Genomic DNA, 20,755 nt, shown 5'->3' on the forward strand with positions numbered 1-20,755 from the left:
GCTCTTTCAGAGGCTAACAGAGGTAATGTATTATTGTTGTCCTTAGAGCAGTCATATGCTTGACATTTAGTCTTAAAACGAGCACAGTCATGAGAGATTAGCTAAACCAATTGTAGATTTCAAGCACACACACCTACAGGAAGAACTAAACCATGGAAGAGCTATGAATCACTAGATCTAAAAGTTATCAACTTCCTCTTCTAAAACTTGTTATATAAAATCATTTAAAATGTACCTACCATACCATTCACACACTACGGTTAGGGTTGATTTACCGTAAGTAATAAGCCAGTGATGTGTCACTTCCCCCAGCTGAATGGATTGCTTCAAGGTGATTCTCAACAGTTTTGACTCAAAGGCCCCATTGGTCACAGCAATATTCAAAGATCCCATGACTTTTCCAGTTGATCATGATTTGCTGGATGAAGATTAAGGCCGATAAAATTTTGTACAGCTTGCCATAACCAGAAACAATCTATTCTATGTTGATATATATATACAAAAAGTATTTTTAATGAAAATTTTTACATTTTTTATTTGCTGACACCTCAAAGTGGGTCCTATGCCCATGGTATTTCATTTCATTGACCCATACATCAACATTTTTCTAATTATTATTAATCTAGATTATATTAGATAAGATGAAATATTTGTACTTAATAAACAATTATTTGTCATACAGGAATATTTACTATAAGAAAACTGCAAATAGTACTGAAAGAAATGATAAAATCTAATGTGATCAGATATAAAATCGATACTTTTCAACCTAAAAAAAAAGTTCATTAGAATCTTATTTGTCAACTCCCTTTATACAGTAATTAGTTTATTCATGAATACACATATTTCATTCTGTAGATTATTAATGATATTTGATTAAGGGTATAAATCAACCATGTAATACAGTAATGCAGTGCAGTTCACAAATCTGTAAAAAATAATAATGCACAGTTTTACAACCTGAGAGAAAATGTCATATTAACTCTAATAATCAACTATGAGATTCAATCAGAATTGTTGTGTTGCGAAATTAGTGTCGCTTAGCTTTTAACACATACTAACAGCTCACAACTGCACACTACTATCCTAAGTCAAAACCATGTGGTCTGAGCGTCTCCTGAAATATTACTGAGTCCTGAGGAACCTCTGGGATATCAGCCGTCTCTGGTGCTGCTGAAGACTTTTCACATCGTGCTGCATTGGATGTCCACTCTGACAGAAGATCAGCTCTGGGTTTCCCATTCTAAAAAGTCTGGATAATGAAATACTAAGGCTGATCCTGGATCAGAACGAGAGAGTGAATGTTATGGGATTGGTGATATGCTGAAGTTGTGGTCATAGCTGGGGCTCATGGTAGCAGGAGTCGATACAGGTGATACTTCCAGAGCGTCTTCTCTGTAATCTGGAGATGCAGGACTGTCAGGAGACTCTGGCGGTTCTGTGCGGTCTGACCTGCCTTGCATGATTTCCTCAGGGGTCTTCAGAAACCTGCAGCACAGAGAGTGTTTGAAAACATAAGAACAAGTATGATTGAACAATATCAATCATTGATCAAGCCGGAATATTTTTCTATTTGAGATAACAATGTCCAGTTTAACAGAATGAACAGAAAAGAGTTTTAGCCTGCTTGTGTAACACTTCCTTGTTAATGAAAAAGAATGAAAATGAAAAGTCTGTTTTCAAAAATGTTGCTCTAGCATTTATCACCTATGACCCTGAATGATGAAGCATTAATGTGATGTTTTAATGTGTGTATGTGTATGTATACAGTATATACAAGAACTACTGATGAAGTTGCAGTTTTATATATTTGATTCATTTTAGAAATATTATTGAAAACACTACAGTTAAACTTAGAATCAAGTTTTTTACATGTGCTTTACGATGTTGTCTAAAGCAAAATAAGAAAATTTATTTAAAATGTACTTTAAAGTAAAGTGTTTGAAAATATTACAAACTGTGCTTTTGTAAAATTTTATTTAAGTGTATTAACATAATTAGGGCTGCGTTTCTCAATAATTATTGATCTTACTGCTTAAGAGCTTTTTCTACGAGTCATTTTATGGATGTTCGTTATTGTTACATGTGCGTTTCCCAAAAATGTACTTAACAGAATCGCATGTGGTGGTACTTTAAGTGTTACTTAAGAGTCGCTATGCATTTGTCAAGTGCTGAAATGTCAGTTTATAGAATGGCTTGTGATTGTAGTACACGCTCGTTTATTTAACCTGTTGATCTAATGCTGCATTCCAGACAGCTTGAATATAATATATACTTTGATATAATAGTTATAAGTGTAATATTAATCTACTATAGATAATAACATATATTATAGCATATAATATCTGTTGAGACGTTATTTCCGGATTCAATTTCCCAGTCTTTGAAGCATATTTCCTACATTACTTCTTTTATTGTTATTATTTGTAAGGAATCCTTAACTGGACTGCTATTTTTCCCCTGGTCGGCAGGTGGCGTCTCTCACCAGACTCCTGCTGAACACTACCACTCATTATGCCTGATGCATCACACCTGTATGTTGCCCAATTTAAGTGTGTTTGTGCCATGCTTTATTGTTCAGTCTTGAGCCTATGTTACCTGTTGCAAGCTAAGTCTGTTAAAGTTTAAGTTTAAGCCTTTGGATCCTTGTGTCTATTTTTCTTTGTACTGTTTTTTGGAAGCACAGCTTCTCTTGTTTTTTTGCACCTTTTATTAATAAAGTTTGTCTTTTGTTGAAGACCCACCACTCATGGCCGTTTGCTCATCCCTGCTCTTGGATTCATTTAGTGGGGAGTTAGCTCAATCCATTAACTCAGTGACTTTGGACCCAAAAGACCCGGGTTCAATCCCCACCAAGAACAGCCCCGTTAGAGCAAGACTGAACTACAAGACATGAATCCAGCGGAGGAGAGTCGACCACCATCTAATGTGGATCGCATTCTGTCTGCCATATCAGGGCAAGCTGCTGCCATTCAGCAACATGAGCAGATCCTTACTGAGATTCTTTAACGTTTAAATCTTCAGGCTCCAGTCTCTGCATCACAATAGCCTCAGCTGTCACATGGTAATCCTTCTCAAGCAGTGGTAGCTGCCCTGTCAGAACCCAAATTACACCAGAACGATTTGATGGCAGTCCCGAGAAGTGTCGTGGGTTGTCCCTCAATGCACCCTAGTATTTCAGTTACAACCTGGCTGCTTCCCCACAGAGGGTAGCAAAGTTGCTTACATCATTACCCTTCTTACTGGCAAGGCTTTAGACTGGGCCACAGCTTTGTGGGACCAACAGGGACAAACAGTGGCAGCTTCATTGCTGAAATGAAGAAAGTCTTCCACCATCCAGCCAGCACAGGTGATGTGGACTAGCATTTGCTTTGACTCTCTCAAGGCACTCGAAGCGTAGCAGAGTTTGCCATTGAGTTTCGTACCTTAGCTTCAGAGAGTGGCTGGGACCAGCAAGCTTTAAGGGCCACATTCCACCAGGCCTTGTCTCTGGAACTCAAGGATGAGTTGGATTTTAGAGACCCTGCTCCGGAGTTGGAATCCTTAATTGAGGTGGCTATCCGAATAGATCTTCGTCTCTGAGAATGACAACAGGAACCACGTCTGGAAACCAGTGTGTATCGTCCTCAGGAATTTTCCAATACTTTTGAACCACTAGGGAAATCCAGTGATCTGGAGGAACCCATGCAGCTGGGTCGAACTAGATTAACCAGGACAGAAAGGGATCGACGGATGAGGGAGCGACACTGTCTGTACTGTGGAAAGTTTGGCCATTTACGCTCCAACTGTCCTGAATTGTCGGGAAAAGCCAGTTCTCGTCCAGGAAAGGGGGAACTGGAACGAGAGTAGATATCTTCCCTCATCCTACAACCTCTGGAGTTACTATCCAAGCCACCATCTTCCACAAAAACCAGAATCACCAGATTGGTGCTTTCATCGACTCTTTGGAATATTGATGTAGCCAGATGTTTGGGCATTCCTTCCATGCTCCTCCAGAAACCTCTAACCATCACGGCTCTGGACGGCAGACCTCTGTGGTCAGGACAGGTTAGTCACTGCACTTCGTTTATTCAGTTTGAAATTGGGGGTGACAAGGAACTAATACAGTTTTTTCTTATCCAGTTACCAGAACTCCCCTTAGTTCTTGGATTTCCATGGCAAACTTGTCACAACCCAAATATTGACTGGTCTAGAGGTATAGTTAAAGGTTGGGGAACAAACTGTTGTGTTTCTGCTCTTTCTTTTTGCCGTTCTACCGAGAAACTGGAGGTATACCCAGAGCCAGTGTCGACACTATCCAGGTGCCCTGCCAATCTCAATCCAGACAGATCTGATACTCAAGAGCTACCTGTATCTCAGTTTAAATTTGCCACCGCGAAGTGCCCAGCATTTCACCCTGAGTCGCCTCAAGTTTCCCAGGCCACGGATGCACTGCAGCTTCCCATTTTGAAGAACCAAAGTATTATGCCTCCTGTGTTTTCTCCCTGATCTGTCCAGAGTTCCTCCAGAGTATGCTGACCTCAAGGAAGTCTTCAGCAAGTCCCGAGCCACCTCCCTTCCTCCCCACAGACCATATGACTGTGCCATAGACTTGGTTCCTGGAGCATGCCCACCGCGGGTTAGGCTTTACCCTCTCTCTGCCCCTGAGAGTACCGTTATGGAGAAGTACCTCAAGGAAGCCTTGGATAATGGTTTTATTCGTACTTCAACCTCACCTGTTGGAGTGGGGTTTTTCTTTGTTGAGAAGAAGGATGGTGGTGACCTCAGGCCTTGCTTCGACTACAGGGGTCTCAACTGCATCACCATTAAGAATCGCTACCCCCTGCCCCTGATGACCTCTGCTTTTGAGATCCTGCAAGGTGCCACCATATTCACTAAATTAGATCTCCGAAATTTCTACCATCTGGTCAGGATTCGAGAAGGGGACGAGTGGAAGACTGCTTTCAACACCCCGATGGGCCACTATGAGTACAGGGTAATGCCCTTTGGCCTGGTCAGTGCCTGTTGAATCCCCACCTAGAACAGCCCTGTTACATTTTTATCATTTATTTTTTTTGGTTCAGTCATTTAAAGGGGGGGTGAAATGCTCGTTTTCACTCAATATCCTGTTAATCTTGAGTACATATAGAGTAGTACTGCATCCTTCATAAATCCAAAAAGTCTTTAGTTTTATTATATTTATAAGAGAAAGATAGTCTGTACCGACTTTTCCCGGAAAAACACGACCGACTGGAGGCGTGACGTGTGGGCGGAGCTAAAGAATCACGAGCGCGAATAGGCTTTTGCGTTGAGAGCATGTGGAAGCTGTGACATTTGAAGACATATTTGAAGCAGTTTTACTCACCGCCTGCGGTTCCAACACACGATCGTGATCCTTTTTCCTTGGGATTGCATCATCCTTAAGAAATAAACGTTACGCAAATCCGTCGTCAAACTGGGCCTTGTGAACAAGCATCTTCGAAGTGCAGGGAACAAACAAAAACACTTGCACAACTCCGTTGATGCTCTGTAAAAATAAACTCCATCCACTGGTCCCTTAATGCTGTTTTTTTTTGGTAATCTGTGCAGGGTTGTCTTGCCCTGGCAACCAAAAACACACTTCTTTTGTGACTTTTCGCGACGCTCTCGCTCTGATCAGTGAATCGCTCTGATCAGTGAAATGTCTGTGCTGCTCAGCCTCGCTATACGGGAGCGCGCGCTCTTCCGGCAGAAGTGCCTTAGGACCCATATAAGGAAATTCCGCTCCATCTAACGTCACACAGAGCCATACTCGAAAAAAACTTTCCGAAACTTGTGACAAACCGGAAGGAGCATTTTGGGAACAAAAATACTCCTTCAAACGTACAACTTAATTTTTGAAACTTTGTCCATGTTTAGCATGGGAATCCAACTCTTTAACAGTGTAAAAAAGTCAGTATGCATGAAATAGCATTTCACCCCCCCTTTAATTTAGATGTGTATCTTTATTTGTTGTTGTTGTTGTTTTCTGTAATCTGCCGATTGTCTTGCAGGTGAACTCATAATTTTGTCTTCTTATGATGCATGTAGGTATTTATGATTTACTCTGGAGTACTCATGGATCTATGAACATTTTCAAGTACTACTTAAGTGACGATGGATTATGTTATTATACAGAATACGATTTCTGGGTGGGTTTTGTTGTGAAAACCTGGCAACCCTGGTGCACTCTCTTTCAGTACAATAACCAGCCTTTTATTTGATTTCTGGTAAAATATTTATTACCAGAACTGTTTTGTAAATTATTCTTTCAAAATTTAAATGCACTCTCATTATAATCAAGTATTTTTTTTATCAAAGGGTACATCTCCTTAATTAAATGGAATTATATCGCCATCACCACCAACTAATGAAAGAAAAACCACACCACCTGACTACTACATTGAAGTACAAAAAATACAAATATGCATTAAATGCTTTCCGAGTGCCTCCACTCACCGGAAGAGCAGCCTCTGGCCTGTCTCTTTCTTGATAATGTTGAGCTTGTAGTAATGACGTAATGCTCTGGACATTTTCTCATAGGTCATATTGGCCCTGTTCTGCAATAACAAACAAACAGACCCAGTTTTTATTGATCATATTTAAATCAATGAAGAAGTGAGCTGGTCTTGTCTGCTGCAGTACTTTGTGGTTGCCCCAGAGTCGTGCCAGTCCATTGGGATCCACCACTCTGAAGACCATGGCGTCTGGATCCTCCCAGCGAATGAAGGCCTCATACCTGCTGTCCGACAGCAGCTGGTACACATAGTCCCATAAGAGTTTGCAGTCTAACGAAAAGATGGAATAGTAACAGGCATGTTTCTTTATGATTTTTGAAACACAGTAAATTTGAACAACGTCTGGTATAGTTTTTCATGTTAATACCAGTTTACAATGTCTAAAGCAATATAGATGAGCACCTGCAATCTTTCCATTGGCCTCCGAGGTTTGTGTGGTGTTTGCAGGTCTTGTGGGTTTATTGGACAGGTTGAGAGGCTCATTTGTACGGTAAACATTTACTGGTTGTCTGGTTTTGTCTGGCAATGTCTGTTGATTATTTTCCTTGGGAGAATGATGTGAAATCTCTGCAAAAAGTGAAATAAAAGGAGAGTCATACAATATCTAGGGTGAAATGGTTGAAGTTTTTAAATTCCCATATTAAAATCTTGAATCAGTCAGGAAGCCAGGATCCTCTAGGGGCCGCAGAACATTTTTAAAAAGTTTGAACGTACAATTCTACACTTCCATTTTAACATTCTATTACAAAAGTGTGTGCATTTTTTTATGAAGCCCAAACATATGACATGCCGATGAAATAAAATAGATATTGTGGCCACAAATTTGCTTCCATGACTTTTTTATGTAAATTGTGGCAATATTTTAGTCATTTGTAAAACTATCAGGTTTTATCAGTTGTTTGGACTCATTCTGACTTCACCCAATCACTACAGAGCATCCATTGGTGAGCAAGTGACATAATGCTACGTTTCTCCATCTGTTCTGATGAAAAACAATCTCATCTCTGTCTTGGCTGTCCTGAGAGGTAATACATTTTCAGCAAGTTTGGGTGAGCTCTACCCACGTGACTTTCTGGAGTCAATAAAGACGGTTTAAGCCCTGACCTCTGTGCATGCCATGTGAATACTCAGGGTCAGCAGACAGAGGTTTCTTCTTCTGGCTCTGATCTGTGCTGCATCCAGCTGTTAACACCCAGGAGTTTGTATTTACTGGACAAACAGGAACATGTGTGTTAGAGGAAACATAAGGACCTGCAAGACAACTCATCAAATGCTATGTATTAATTGCAAAACCATTCATTTTATTTATAACATTACATGGAAAGAGGACAAATATGAAAGTAATGTATTGTGTACTATTGGTAGGTCTAATTTAGCCACACCTACTGGCAACAGCTCTAGCTGCTTTACAACCAGGAAATTCCCTCCTGAATAAATAAAAAGCATTATTTAACCCCATGAAGCAGATCAGTGTGCTTCCCGTCAGTATCAGTTATAAAGGACTTTCTATAAAATACTGATATAAAGTGTTCAGAACTATGATATGCAGAATGTTGTCATTTATAAGGACTCCATGGAGCAAAAACAGTCTCTTGGTTCCTTCAACTATGTGTTTGTTACAAGCTTCAGCAAGCCATTTCATTTATTCTCTGGCAACTATTCAAATAGGAAGTCAGACTTAATCAAAATGCCCATAATAAAGGAACAAGGAAAACTTTTAACTTACTCTAAAATTCTGTAAATGTAAACCAAAATAACCAAATGAATAATTGTATGAAAATATGCATGCGATCAAATAATACATGCACGACTGTTCCAAATGGATAAATTTGATTGCATTTAAGACTTTAGCTTAACATTTCTAATTTTATGAATAATAGATTGTTATGAACCACCCTGTCAAATCACCTGTAGTCCCGTGCGAGCTGGACGTCTGATGTGACTGTGTGTTGGAGCTGGACAGCAGACTGAAGATGGCACATCTCCTCTGCTGCTTCACATGTTGAAGGAGTTCATACAGAACATCACCTGTTCACAGCAGTTGCCATTCACAGAGCACAGTTATCATGACAGCTATGAACAAAACTGATAACTAGAATTCATTTCAGTAGCACGCACCAGAGCTGGGACAGCGAAGACGGAAGTCCTCTTTGGTGAGAAGACAAAGTGCCTTTCCATTCATCTCAAATTTTTGGTGGTCCGCACGTCGCAGAGAATATTCCCTCTGAGCCCAGCGCAACCAGAGATTCACGTCCTCCTTATTCCATAAAGATGGATTGATGCCTTACATTACACCCATAAAACACAGTGTTAGTTCACCCAAAAATGTAGACAGTCGGCATTTATTCATCCTCATGTCATTCCAAATTTGTATGAATTTGTTTATTTTATGCTCATTTTATGGGCATTTTAGAGAATAATAATTAAGCTGCAATGGACATGGCTACATAAAAACACCATTCAAGCAATAAATCCTTGATTTCCTATACTTTGTGACATATTAAGCCCTTTTTGGAGCAAAATTTTGGTCATAATTTGGAGAACATCATTGCCTTTGTGCATATTCCAAACTGATGTGATGCACTGATGCATATTCAAAACTGATGTGATGTAAAACTGATGTGATGCACTCATGCATATTCAAAACTGATGCGATGTAAGACTGATGTGATGCACTTATGCATATTCAAAACTGATGTGATGTAATGCAGGCACAGGGTTTTAATATTTCCAAGTGTGACAGTAGGTTTTGACTTCTTTTACACATTTCGTTGTTATGATCTACTGTATAAGTTATTTATGTGGGGACATACATAGTCTTCCAGGTAGCTTGCAGAGTTCATCAGGCACCGTCTCGTACACGGAGGAAGGCTCATTTTGAGGGTCGTGCAGAACCGGAGAGCAAACTGAGGGTTCGTTCCCATTGCAGCTCTGCTGAAGCTTGGAAGGGAAAGCGGAAAGAACATATACTGCAATGAAAATCTAATAAATCCAAAATCCATGTTTTTAGTGATGTATCATAAAGCATTTTTATGAATGAATCAAAAACAAGACAATCACTCTTGCTGTATGAAAACAAACTGAAATCTCAATTCACACAGCAAAAGTGAAAGTAAATTTGAGACACACAACAGTTTTTATTTTCAGTTTTGCACTGTCGCCTAAATTTTTAATTAAGTATATTAGCATCAAAAAATCTACATGGATATTTAACGTTTTTATGACATTTGAGAGGGTTTACAAAATAACAACATAAAAAGTTAGTTGAATATAATATTGCTAATGGTCAAGTGAGCAGTTTGAGGTGATTTTCATGTGATTAAAGTATTTTTCGTTTTGTGGCACTAATTTGTGGCATTGACTTCTAATTCAAAGTCATTTGTTTACTATAGCCCACTGTTATTTGGTGCTGTGTTTATCACGGATCTTACCTTTATTAAAGGTGGCGGTGAGGAGGCGTCACTCATGTTCTGTAACCTTCAGGACTTCCCAAACTCAGAAATATTCACTACAGTATAAATACCTGATTACTGTATCAACAGCTGATCGATATATGCACCAAATACAGCGTGTGTTGTCGCGTAAAGTCGCAGTCTCGCACCGCAGAGTTAGTGTTTTCTGATTCGAATCGCTGCAATATTAAGAATCCTTCCGGGAAATGAAAGCGAAAGAGAACGGATCATGTGTGCACAGGAACCTCGCAAACAGTGCGGGGAAGAGATCGAGCCTGTGCTTCAGGTAACCAATCTGGTATTTCCTGAAAGCCCAGAGAGATTCAATGCGCGTGAATTAAGCAGTGGTAAAACTTTAAAAGTGCAATAAGAGCGAAACTTTATGAACAACAAAGAACCATGATAAAACACTGTATAATCTCTGATATTAAAAAAAAAAGTTAGAAAGAAAGAAAGATTAGATTAGTTTAGATTAGATTAGATTAGATTAGCTCTACGGTATTTCTGTCGACAATTTTCTGAGGCGCGTATAAGCTATACCCGATAGAGGTGGGCAGATCGATACTAATATCGATAATATCGATACCAACGTTGGTATCGGTATTGATCGATACCAACGGGAAAATATCGATACTTAAGTTTCAGTTTCTCTCGTTTTGCCACCTGGCCGTGTTTGTCAAAATGCTGCTGCTGTCACAGAGCAGAGCAAGCTATAAGAGTGCTGCTCGTGCTCGACACTGCTTTCCTCCCCCTCTCCTGTGTTGTACCGTCACGTGACTCACCACTAGCGCTACCACCAGCAGTCAGGCGCGCGCACCGCTCAGCCGCGCATTTCTAACAGCAGTCAGTCAGAGGCGGAGAGAAAGAAGAGCGTTGTATGGCTGTATTTTCAGGCCGATCTACCCTTTTTGTGTTAGCTGTGAAAGGGATACTAGTTTCTATATTTAAACTTCACCTAGATGTGCACCAGAATTAATTATTTTTTATTATTTTATCAATAACTGATTCTCCAAGAGCAGTGGATATTACAAGGCGCCTATCAGAAATGATTGTGAAGGACCTGCAGCCTCTTTCCATAGTGGAAGATGTCGGCTTCAGGAATTTTGTATAAGGAGAATTTGTTTTACATTGTGAAGTAAAACGTTGTGACTTTAAGAAAACAATCCTGAAAAGAAGTGCACAAGAGGAGAAACATTTTTTTATTAACATGCTACTTGAAAAGAGAATTTGTTTTTACATTTTTTATATTTGTGAAGTAATCATTTTGTAACTTTGTTTATTTAAATAAATCAGAAGTAACCAAAAGTTGTTTCTGAACAAAAGCTTTCGTAGTACTGATTAATAACCCAAAATGCAAATCACAAAAACAAATTAAAAGTCATGAAAATTCATTTAGATTTAGGTTGAAGACGCATCCACCTTAATTATTAAAAAGTATCGATATTGGTATCGGTATCGGCGATACTGGCCCTGTATTTACTTGGTATCGGATCGATACCAAATCTAGCGGTATCGCACACCTCTAATACCCGACTGCACAAGCAACGTGGGAAACGTATGGATGGATGTTAATAATAACTTCTCCAGTAATAAAAGTGGCCATATTATATTTTCTGCAGTTCTCCAGCTGTGATCCTTGGAGAGTCTTTGGCCATAGACCCATGTCCACTTGTAGGCAGTTATGTATAATTTTCTGTAAATTGGAACTTCTTAATTATACTTTCTAATTTGTAAACTATTTTTGCTGCACATCAGAAATATATTATGTTCCTAGTCTCCCTGGTGTGGTCATAAATTCGATTTTGAATGAGAATATTCTTCAAAAATAATAATTTAGGATATACATACTAACTGTGGCCATTGTTGTGTATTTGAGAAAAAAACATTAAAGGGATTTTCCTGCACTTTAATTAGAGTTTATTTATTATTATTATAATTTTATGCTACACTTTTGAAAGAAAGAACAAATGTATAAATAATTCATAATTATTTTTACATTCTTCTTTCATTACAAAGGGCACGTATGTAGAAATTGGAGCACAACTGTGTATAATATATATATATATATATATGAAAGTGAAAAGTGAAAGTGAAGTGACATTCAGCCAAGTATGGTGACCCATACTCAGAATTTGTGCTCTGCATTTAACCCATCCGAAATGCACACACACAGAGCAGTGAACACACACACACACACACACTGTGAGCACACACCCGGAGCAGTGGGCAGCCATTTATGCTGCAGCGCCCGGGGAGCAGTTGGGGGTTCGATGCCTTGCTCAAGGGCACCTAAGTCGTGGTATTGAAGGTGGAGAGAGAACTGTACATGCACTCCCCCCACCCACAATTCCGTCCGGCCCGAGACTAGAACCCACAACCCTTCGATTGGGAGTCCAACCCTCTAACCATTAGACCACGACTTCCCCCATATATATATACAGTGGGGATCGAAAGTTTGGACACCCCTTGCAGAATCTGTGAAAAATGTGTAATTTTCAAAAAATAAGAGAGATCATACTAAATGCATGTTATTTTTTATTTAGTACTGTCCTGAGTAAGATATTGTGCATTAAATATTTTAACATTTATTCCACAAGACCAAAAAAAATGCTGAAATTATTAAAATAACCCCACTCAAAAGTTTGGGAACCCTTGGTTCTTAGTACTGTGTTCTGTTACCTGATGATCCTCGACTGTCTTTCTGTTTTGTGATGGTTGAGCATGAGTCCCTTGTCTGTTCTGACCAGTTAAACTGAGCAGCGTTCTTCAGAAAAATCCTGTAGATTATTCAGTTTTCCAACATCTTTACATATTTGAACCCTTTCCAGCAGGGACTTTATGATTTTGAGATGCATCTTTTCAGACTGAGGACATTTGAGGGACTCAAACACAACTATTTAAAAAGATTGAAACATTCACTGATGCTCCAGAAGGAAACAAGATGCATGAAGAGCTGGGGGGTGAAAACTTTTGAACACGATGAAGATGGCCAAATTTGTCTTATTTTGTTGAAATATTGTAGCAGAAATGAGTCAAATCAGACAAATCAAAGAGTCTATCAGAGCTGTGTGCATTGAAACATGAGCTGAATTCCTCAGGAAGTCATAAATCAGTTCTAGTGCCACAAGAACCAAGCAAGATAACCAACCAACCAACTTGTTCACACAACAGCTTTCAACATTAACACCAATAGAACAATTATTGACAATTTTAATTCGAAGAAGAGATTGTCAAATTTATTGTTCGTGATTGGAATGCAACGCTGGACATCACATGTAAACCCAGGAGATCAAGTTAAATACTTGCATTGACTTCCCCCCCCAGCCAGTGAAACCAGACTGAAATTCCTAAGGGGGAAGGGCTTTAAACCTTTGTCTTCACAGAAAAGTCCTTTGCCAGAGAATGGCAAAGAAACCCTTTTTATACATTATATATGGACCAGAATGAACTCAAAAAAGACTTATGAATGAATCATTCCATTGCTTAACTCCATATTCATTTACGTGTAACCCACACATTTGACTATCATGTACAATCACTTATTGTGTATGTCTTTTGATAACTATAGGATACATAGTCATGTCTAGTATTGAAATAATCGCATTTTCTTGCTTGATATTGTCCTGACAATCATTTATTTGTAAAATATATCATAATCGTGTTATAGGAATCATGTCCAAAATTAGACCCTGTGAGGCAAGAACCACATGCTTGGTAAGATAAACAAATGATTTATGATACCCACCCCAAGAACATATCTGATTGGTCAAGGCAACATTTGAGGGGTGGCCAACAGGAAAGTTTAAATACTTTGGATACGATTAAATTTTTGCTTTTAGTTCTAGTCTAGCTGCTGCTATCAGTCATGCGGGCTTTTAGTCTGCTTTTAGTTCCAGCCTTGCTCGTGCTATCAGTCATGCCTGCTCTTAGCTTTTAGCTTGTAGCTTTGCTACCTAGCTTTAGCTTGTAGCATCTAGCCATGCGGTTACTCATCTTTTTTCTTTGAGCGCGGTTCCAGTGTGCCTGCCTGCTGCTACTATGCCACAATGAAAAGGAACACAACCTAGTCTCGTCAAACTTTATTTCTTTTCTTTTCCGTTTGAGAGTTTCGTGTTCTGAGTTAAGTTTTGTAACGTCGAGTCTCCGACGCCTGACCTTGGATGCCCGTTCAACTTCGACCAGCGCACACGACTCTGCACTTTGAGCCAACGCCCAACAACCACGGGCTTCCCAAGACGTCACTTCACTACTGAACTTCCAGCCAATCAGCGACACCGGGATACCCCTTTCAACGGGAGTCCCTTTCACAGGAAACTAAGGCAACGTATCCCCAGATATTTGTTGTGCTGGTGTATCTAATATAATTTTAGTCACATTGAGGAACTCAATGCAAGGGTTAATTACGTGATTGATGGTTGTTCATGTCTATGCAATTTAACGTATTGCTGTTAACTTGGGATTCCATATTTCCATTCTCTTAAACTCATCTTTCCCTAACTTTCGACCTCCCTGCAACTTGTGTGAATGTGTGTGTGCGTGCGTTTATGTGTTAGATTAGTTTATATGTCTTAGATTTATCTAATAAAGCCTTATTCATATTGAAAAGAGAAGTATCTTGTGTTTTGTGCTTACAAGTTAATGTCTTAAACTGCCGATCTTGTTACTGTGCTAATTGATAGTGGTTTCACTATAGTTTGGATATTAGTATCCAGCGCAGATTTGATGTTAAACGGCTCGTTCACTGAACCGCAGGCGCGTCTCCGTGACCAGCCGTGAAACAGTGATTCTGTTCAAATTCCCTTTAAAATCTTAAATGATTCCCTTTGAGCTAAATTGACCTGTTTCCCTTACAATATATATATTTTTTTAATTTAGTTCTGCCCTTCGTAAGCAACAGAAGATACTTGTATGTTTCCCGGTACACAAATTAAGTACAATTTACATTGATCTTCAAATTCCAAAAGTTTTCACTCCCAGCTCTTAATGCATCTTGTTTCCTTCTGGAGCATCAGTGAATGTTTGAATCTTTTTAAATAGTTGTGTTTGAGTCCCTCAAATGTCCTCAGTGTGAAAAGATGTATCTCAAAATCATAAAGTCACTGCTGGAAAGGGTTAAAATATGCAAAGATGCTGGAAAACTGAAGAATCTGCAGGAGCTTAAAGATTTTTCTGAAGAACACTGCTCAGTTTAACTGTTCAGAATAAACAAGGGACTCATGCACAACCATCACAAAACAGAAAGACAGCCGAGGATCATCAGGTAACAGAACACAGTACTAAGAACCAAGGGTTCCCAAACTTTTGAGTAGGGTTATTTTAATAATTTCAGCAATGTTTTTGTCTTGTGTACTAAATGTTAATATCTTTTATGTACAATATCTTACTCAGGACAGTACTAAATAAAATATAACATGCATTTAGTATGATCTCTCTTATTTTTTGAAAATTACTCATATTTTCACAGATTCTGCAAGGGGTGCCCAAACTTTCGAGCCCCACTGTATATATATATAGCTGGGCAATGTTGACTGCAACATTACTCAAAATTGCCCAATAACATTGCTCAAAAAGTTGCCCTGTGTATCACCAAGCTAATAGAACTGAATTGTAGTTTCTAAAATAACTGTAACTGAGTGCTTCAAAGTATGACGACACACAATTCAATGAGATTTTGAAAATGGAAGTTATGTTTGTTAAATGCAGTGGGTATGTATAACGGGATTGAGATGATGGATGAGCCCTACTAGTGGGCCAATTCAGCACTGTCCCAAAATGCCTAAAAAAGGTAGCATCTGCTTGCAAAAGCGGAGGCTGCATTTTCAGGAATGCAATCCTAGGAGCACATTTCTAGGACCCTAGGTTTTTAGTGACAATGCCACCTACAGAATTAGAGGACCAGCGAAGTTAATGTATAGCGAAGTGTGCGTGATATGCTGAAATAGTCTTGAATGCATACAGTCTTCACATATTAGCCTCTGATTCGTTTTATGAATCTTTTGCATGTCTGTTAAGCTTGTGTTTAATTAGTGACAGCACAATAAACTGCTGCACATTCGTTGTAAAAGCTTGTTAATTACTCATTGTTTTACCATTTTAATTTAGTTAAAATAATCTTAATGTTTTAACTGTCACATGCTCACAGTCACCCTGTTTAACATTACTCCACAATACATGTTATGAGTACAACTCTTCTTTTTGACATGGTTTTATAATGTCGATTGAGACATATTATATTTTATTAGTCAAACATTACTCAGTAATAATTTCCTGTAAAAATACCACGTGTTAGATTGTGTCATGTTTGGCTACGTTCCTGTAGCCTGTATCTGTTTTAAATTATTTGTATTTATGTTTTTATTGTGTAGAGATCTTGCTCAGAAAATTGACCCTCTGGACTGAGAAGACTGGGCATGATATTGTGGTGAATAATATAATGCATAATTAAATATTTAAATTCAATATGATTGTCCGTAATCTGCATTTCATATACAATACATGCGATAAAGAGGACAGCAGCTGATGTTTCATGTATCACTAATCTAACCTTTTATTGATTATAGGGCTTGCAATGCGAGATCTGTGGAAATGACTGGGATTTTTATGCTTATGGCCTTCACTGTAAAAAATGATCCGTAAAATATACTGAAAAAAACTGCCAGCTGTGGTTGCCAGAATTATAAAGTAAAAAATACGGTAACACCATTTTAGGTTTAACGGTTTTAACTTAAATGTATTTCAATACCGTAATTTAACTGACATAATATTAATATACCAACTTATTGAAGTACTGAAATCAGTTTTGTACCTTTGTAATACACTGGTAACCACCAAAAAACGGGGTGATGAGAAAGTCACGTGATGAAACAAAGCCCATCATAAGCAGCTTTTAAATAATAAGATGTATAGAAAGTGTGGTTCATTCACACAAGCACTAAACACCATCATGGTGAGACTCATTAAACTGAAATATGCAAAAAACATTAATTTAACATCATTATATATAACATACAACCCTAATAAACATAACAGATAAGAAAAAAAATAAGAAGAAACATAGTTATTTCAAAGAAAAAACATCAAATTCAAACAAAATTTGATATGCAATGCAGAGAATTCTGGGAATGTCAGTTTCCGTTTTTCCCCTGTCAATTTGACAGGCAATTAGGTTTGTACTGTAGCATTTTCACAGTTTTTACACAATGTCTGTTATTGATGTTCGACTTTGCCAGTTGGAGATCACTAAAAATAACATTTAAGAGGTGTGTGAGCTTGAAAGCACGATTTCAGACGCTGTAATATGCTCTGGTCCCCTCCCTGCTTACCGTGGTGATGAGATGCATAGCAGATTGTCATTACTCAATGGCTGGATGTCTAAGTGGTGCCTGCAAAATAACAGGTTTCATAGACAATTGGACGAGCTTTTGGGGCAGTCCTGACCTGTTGACCTCCTGGGGTGGCGCCGCTTTTCTCTCTAGAAATATGGCAGATAAACCCTATTTGGACGGGACTAGTTTTCTAAGCTACGTTTGAGTTTCGATTCTTACCACCTGACATCTGCGATTTTCATGTACTAATTCGGATGGGACTAACATCTCTGTGTTTATTACAGAGGTGGGAGGGTCTGTTTTGTGCATCTGGTCGTCAAAGAGATCATGCGCTCTGTATGCGTGCATTGCATATAGTCATTCAGAATGATTACCATTAGTATTATTACACAATAAATACTAAATGGCTAGTATAGCAAAACCTTGTGAATGTGTGTTAAGTTAAACTTGTTTTCCTTAAAAAAAAAAAAAAAGATTAAAAATTTTCATAAAGGTACATCTGTAATTAAAACATTATGTAAATGAGTGCATAGATGAACGTGAATAATCTTACCTGATGCTGATATTACAATAGTATTATTAACAGTTTACGTGATCTGGCTCTTGATTTTCTTATTTTTCTTATTTTATTTTTTTATTATTATTTCTTTGCCAGTAAGCAAATATATTAAACATGTGCGCGGTAAGAGCATCTACGGTAATTCATGTTAGCCAAAACACATGAGGAAACGCATTGAGAAATAAAATATACCCGGCAAACACAGACATTCGCATTCGGACGGGATTAGTTTTCTCAGAGGATCACTGAGTTTGCTGAAAAACAGTAGGTAATTTGCTCTGGAATTATCACAGAGGTTGTGTGAGAAAAACACAGACGTGGGAGATTCGGATGGGATTAAAATCACCAAATTCGTCTGTGAAACACAGATTTCTCTAATGACCCGTGAAACTAGTCCCATCCGAATAGGGCTATAGTCTTAAGCCCTATTCGGACGGGACTAGTTTTACAGGGGGTCGTTAGAGAAATCTGCGTTTCACAGACGTACTTGGTGATTTTAATCCCGTCCGAATCTGCCACGTCTGTGTTTTTCGCGTTTCCTTATGTGTTTTGGCCAACGTGAATTACCGTAGATGCTCTTACCGCGCGGATGTTTGATATATTTGCTTAGCGGCAAATAAATAATAATAAAAAATAATACAAATAATAAAATCAAGAGCAAGATCGCGTAAACTGTTAATACCTGCTATTGTAATATCAGCATCAGGTAAGATTACTCACGTTCATTTATGTACTCAGTTACATAATGTTTTAATTACATTTAATTAAGAAAAAGAAAAAAGGAAAACAAGTTAAACTAAAGGAACCACACATTAACATGGTTTTGCTATACTAGCCATTTAGTTTTTATTGTGTAATAATAATAAGGCAATCATTCTGAATGAATTAAATGCACGCATACAGAACGTGTGATCTCTGTGACGCCCAGATGCACAAATCAGACCCTCCCACCTCTGTAATAAACACGGAGATACTAGTCCCGTCCGAATTGGTACATGAAAATCACAGACGTCAGGTGGTAAGAATCGAAACTCAAACGTAGTTTAGAAAACTAGGCCCGTCCGAATAGTGCTTTAGAGTTTATCCTTGACTAACTGGGACCCAGGTCAGGAAGCAGACAGACTGGCTAAACCGACGTCTGCTAGCTGCCTCACAGAGGTTAGCTAATTCTCAGCACATAGAGACTCTTTCACCTAATATCACACTATAGAGACTGTGTGTGTTCCCCGAACTAGAAAATACAAAAAAACGTCCAAACCAATTTAAGAGTAATAATTTCATTGAGGTTCAACAAATAAAAAACAGATGCAATATGGATAAACAAATGATAAACCTTGGCTTATTGAATATCAGATCCCTTTCTACGAAAACACTTTTTGTAAATAATATGATCACTGATCATAATGTAGATGTGCTGTTTGACAGAAACCTGGCTAAAACCTGATGATTACATTATTTTAAATGAGTCCACCCCCCAAGATTACTTTTATAAACATGAGCCGCATCCAAAAGGCAAAGGGGGAGGTGTTGCTTCAATTTATAACAATGTTTTTAGGATTTCTCAGAGGGCAGGCTTCAAGTATAACTCGTTTGAAGTAATGGTGCTTCATATAACTTTATCCAGAGAAACAAATGTTAATGATAAATGATGTTTGTACTGGCTACTGTATACAGGCCACCAGGCCACCATACAGACTTTATTAAAGAGTTTGGTGATTTTAAATCTGAGTTAGTTCTGGCTGCAGATAAAGTTTTCATAGTTGGTGATTTTAATATACATGTTGATAATGAAAAAGATGCATTGGGATCAGCATTTATATATTCTGAAGTCTATTGAGGTTAGACAACATGTCTCAAGACCTACTAATTGTCAAAATCATACTCTAGATTTAATATGTCACATGGAATTGATGTTGATGGTGTTGAAATTATGCAGCCACGTGATGTTATCTCAGATCATTATTTAGTTCTGTGCAAGCTTCATGTAGCCAAAATTGTAAATTCTTCATCTTGTTACAAGTATGGTAAAACCATCACTTCTACCACAAAAGACAGCTTTGTACAGTAAGTTGTCTTCCTGATGTATCTGAATTCCTTGGTATATCCAAAACCTCAGAACAACTTGATGATGTAACAGAAACTATGGACTCTCTCTTTTCTAGCATTTTAAATACAGTTGCTCCTTTACACTTAAGGAAGGCTAAGGAAAACAGTCTGAAACTATGGTATAATGAGCATACTCGCACCCTAAAGCTAGCAGCCCGATAAATGGAGCGCAGCTGGAGGAAAACAAAACTAGGGGTATTTCGTATCGCTTGGTGGGAAAGTAACCTATCCTACAGAAAAGGATTAAAAACTAGATCAGATTACTTTTCTGCTCTTTTAGAAGAAAACCAACCTAACGAAAAATAAAATTTTTGTTACAACTGAATGCTGTCAGTGTGACAGTAAATATCTTCCATTTCATAATTTTTCCAAAGACTCTGACAGGTTATTATTCACAAAAGTGTAAAATTATTGTGTGTTTTGAAGTTGAATGTGGCCTCGTCTTATGCACCTGCTAACTTTAACTGTTATTAGTCTAGTAGTAAACTTCCTAGCCTGTGTAATAATGGATGCAATTTAAATGGATACGACACTAAGTAATACGTTATAACTTTACACATTTACAATTGCTTACTATATTATTATTTACTAATACTCCACTAGGTCTGAAATATATATTGTATGTTTTAATCCCCTGGAACACACTACAAACATGATGATTTAAATCAGATTACTTTGTCTCTCATAATTAAATTATTAAAAAAAAAGAAAATGGAGAAAGTGGCTGTACATGTGTTTGTGTGGTGTTTTATTATTATTATTTTTTTTTTACAGTCTTCCAAGAGCCAGTAAGATGAA

The 20,755-nt window shown here is 38.1% G+C and overlaps 1 protein-coding gene across 1 annotated transcript; it reads right to left on the bottom strand.

Annotated features, from left to right (window-relative positions):
* Positions 1-527: 527 nt before the first annotated feature.
* LOC128011539 (transcription factor ETV6-like) lies at positions 528-10,249 on the bottom strand. The gene is made up of 9 exons (XM_052594047.1): positions 9,947-10,249; positions 9,329-9,455; positions 8,634-8,798; positions 8,424-8,543; positions 7,620-7,724; positions 6,918-7,082; positions 6,643-6,785; positions 6,457-6,557; positions 528-1,488 (listed from the first exon to the last, which is right to left on the bottom strand). The coding sequence occupies exons 1-9, from the start codon at positions 9,980-9,982 to the stop codon at positions 1,305-1,307; spliced, it is 1,146 nt and encodes a 381-aa protein (XP_052450007.1). The 5' UTR covers positions 9,983-10,249; the 3' UTR covers positions 528-1,304.
* Positions 10,250-20,755: the final 10,506 nt, after the last annotated feature.

This window comes from Carassius gibelio, chromosome B23, assembly GCF_023724105.1.
Source record: "Carassius gibelio isolate Cgi1373 ecotype wild population from Czech Republic chromosome B23, carGib1.2-hapl.c, whole genome shotgun sequence".
Classification (NCBI taxonomy): domain Eukaryota; kingdom Metazoa; phylum Chordata; class Actinopteri; order Cypriniformes; family Cyprinidae; genus Carassius; species Carassius gibelio.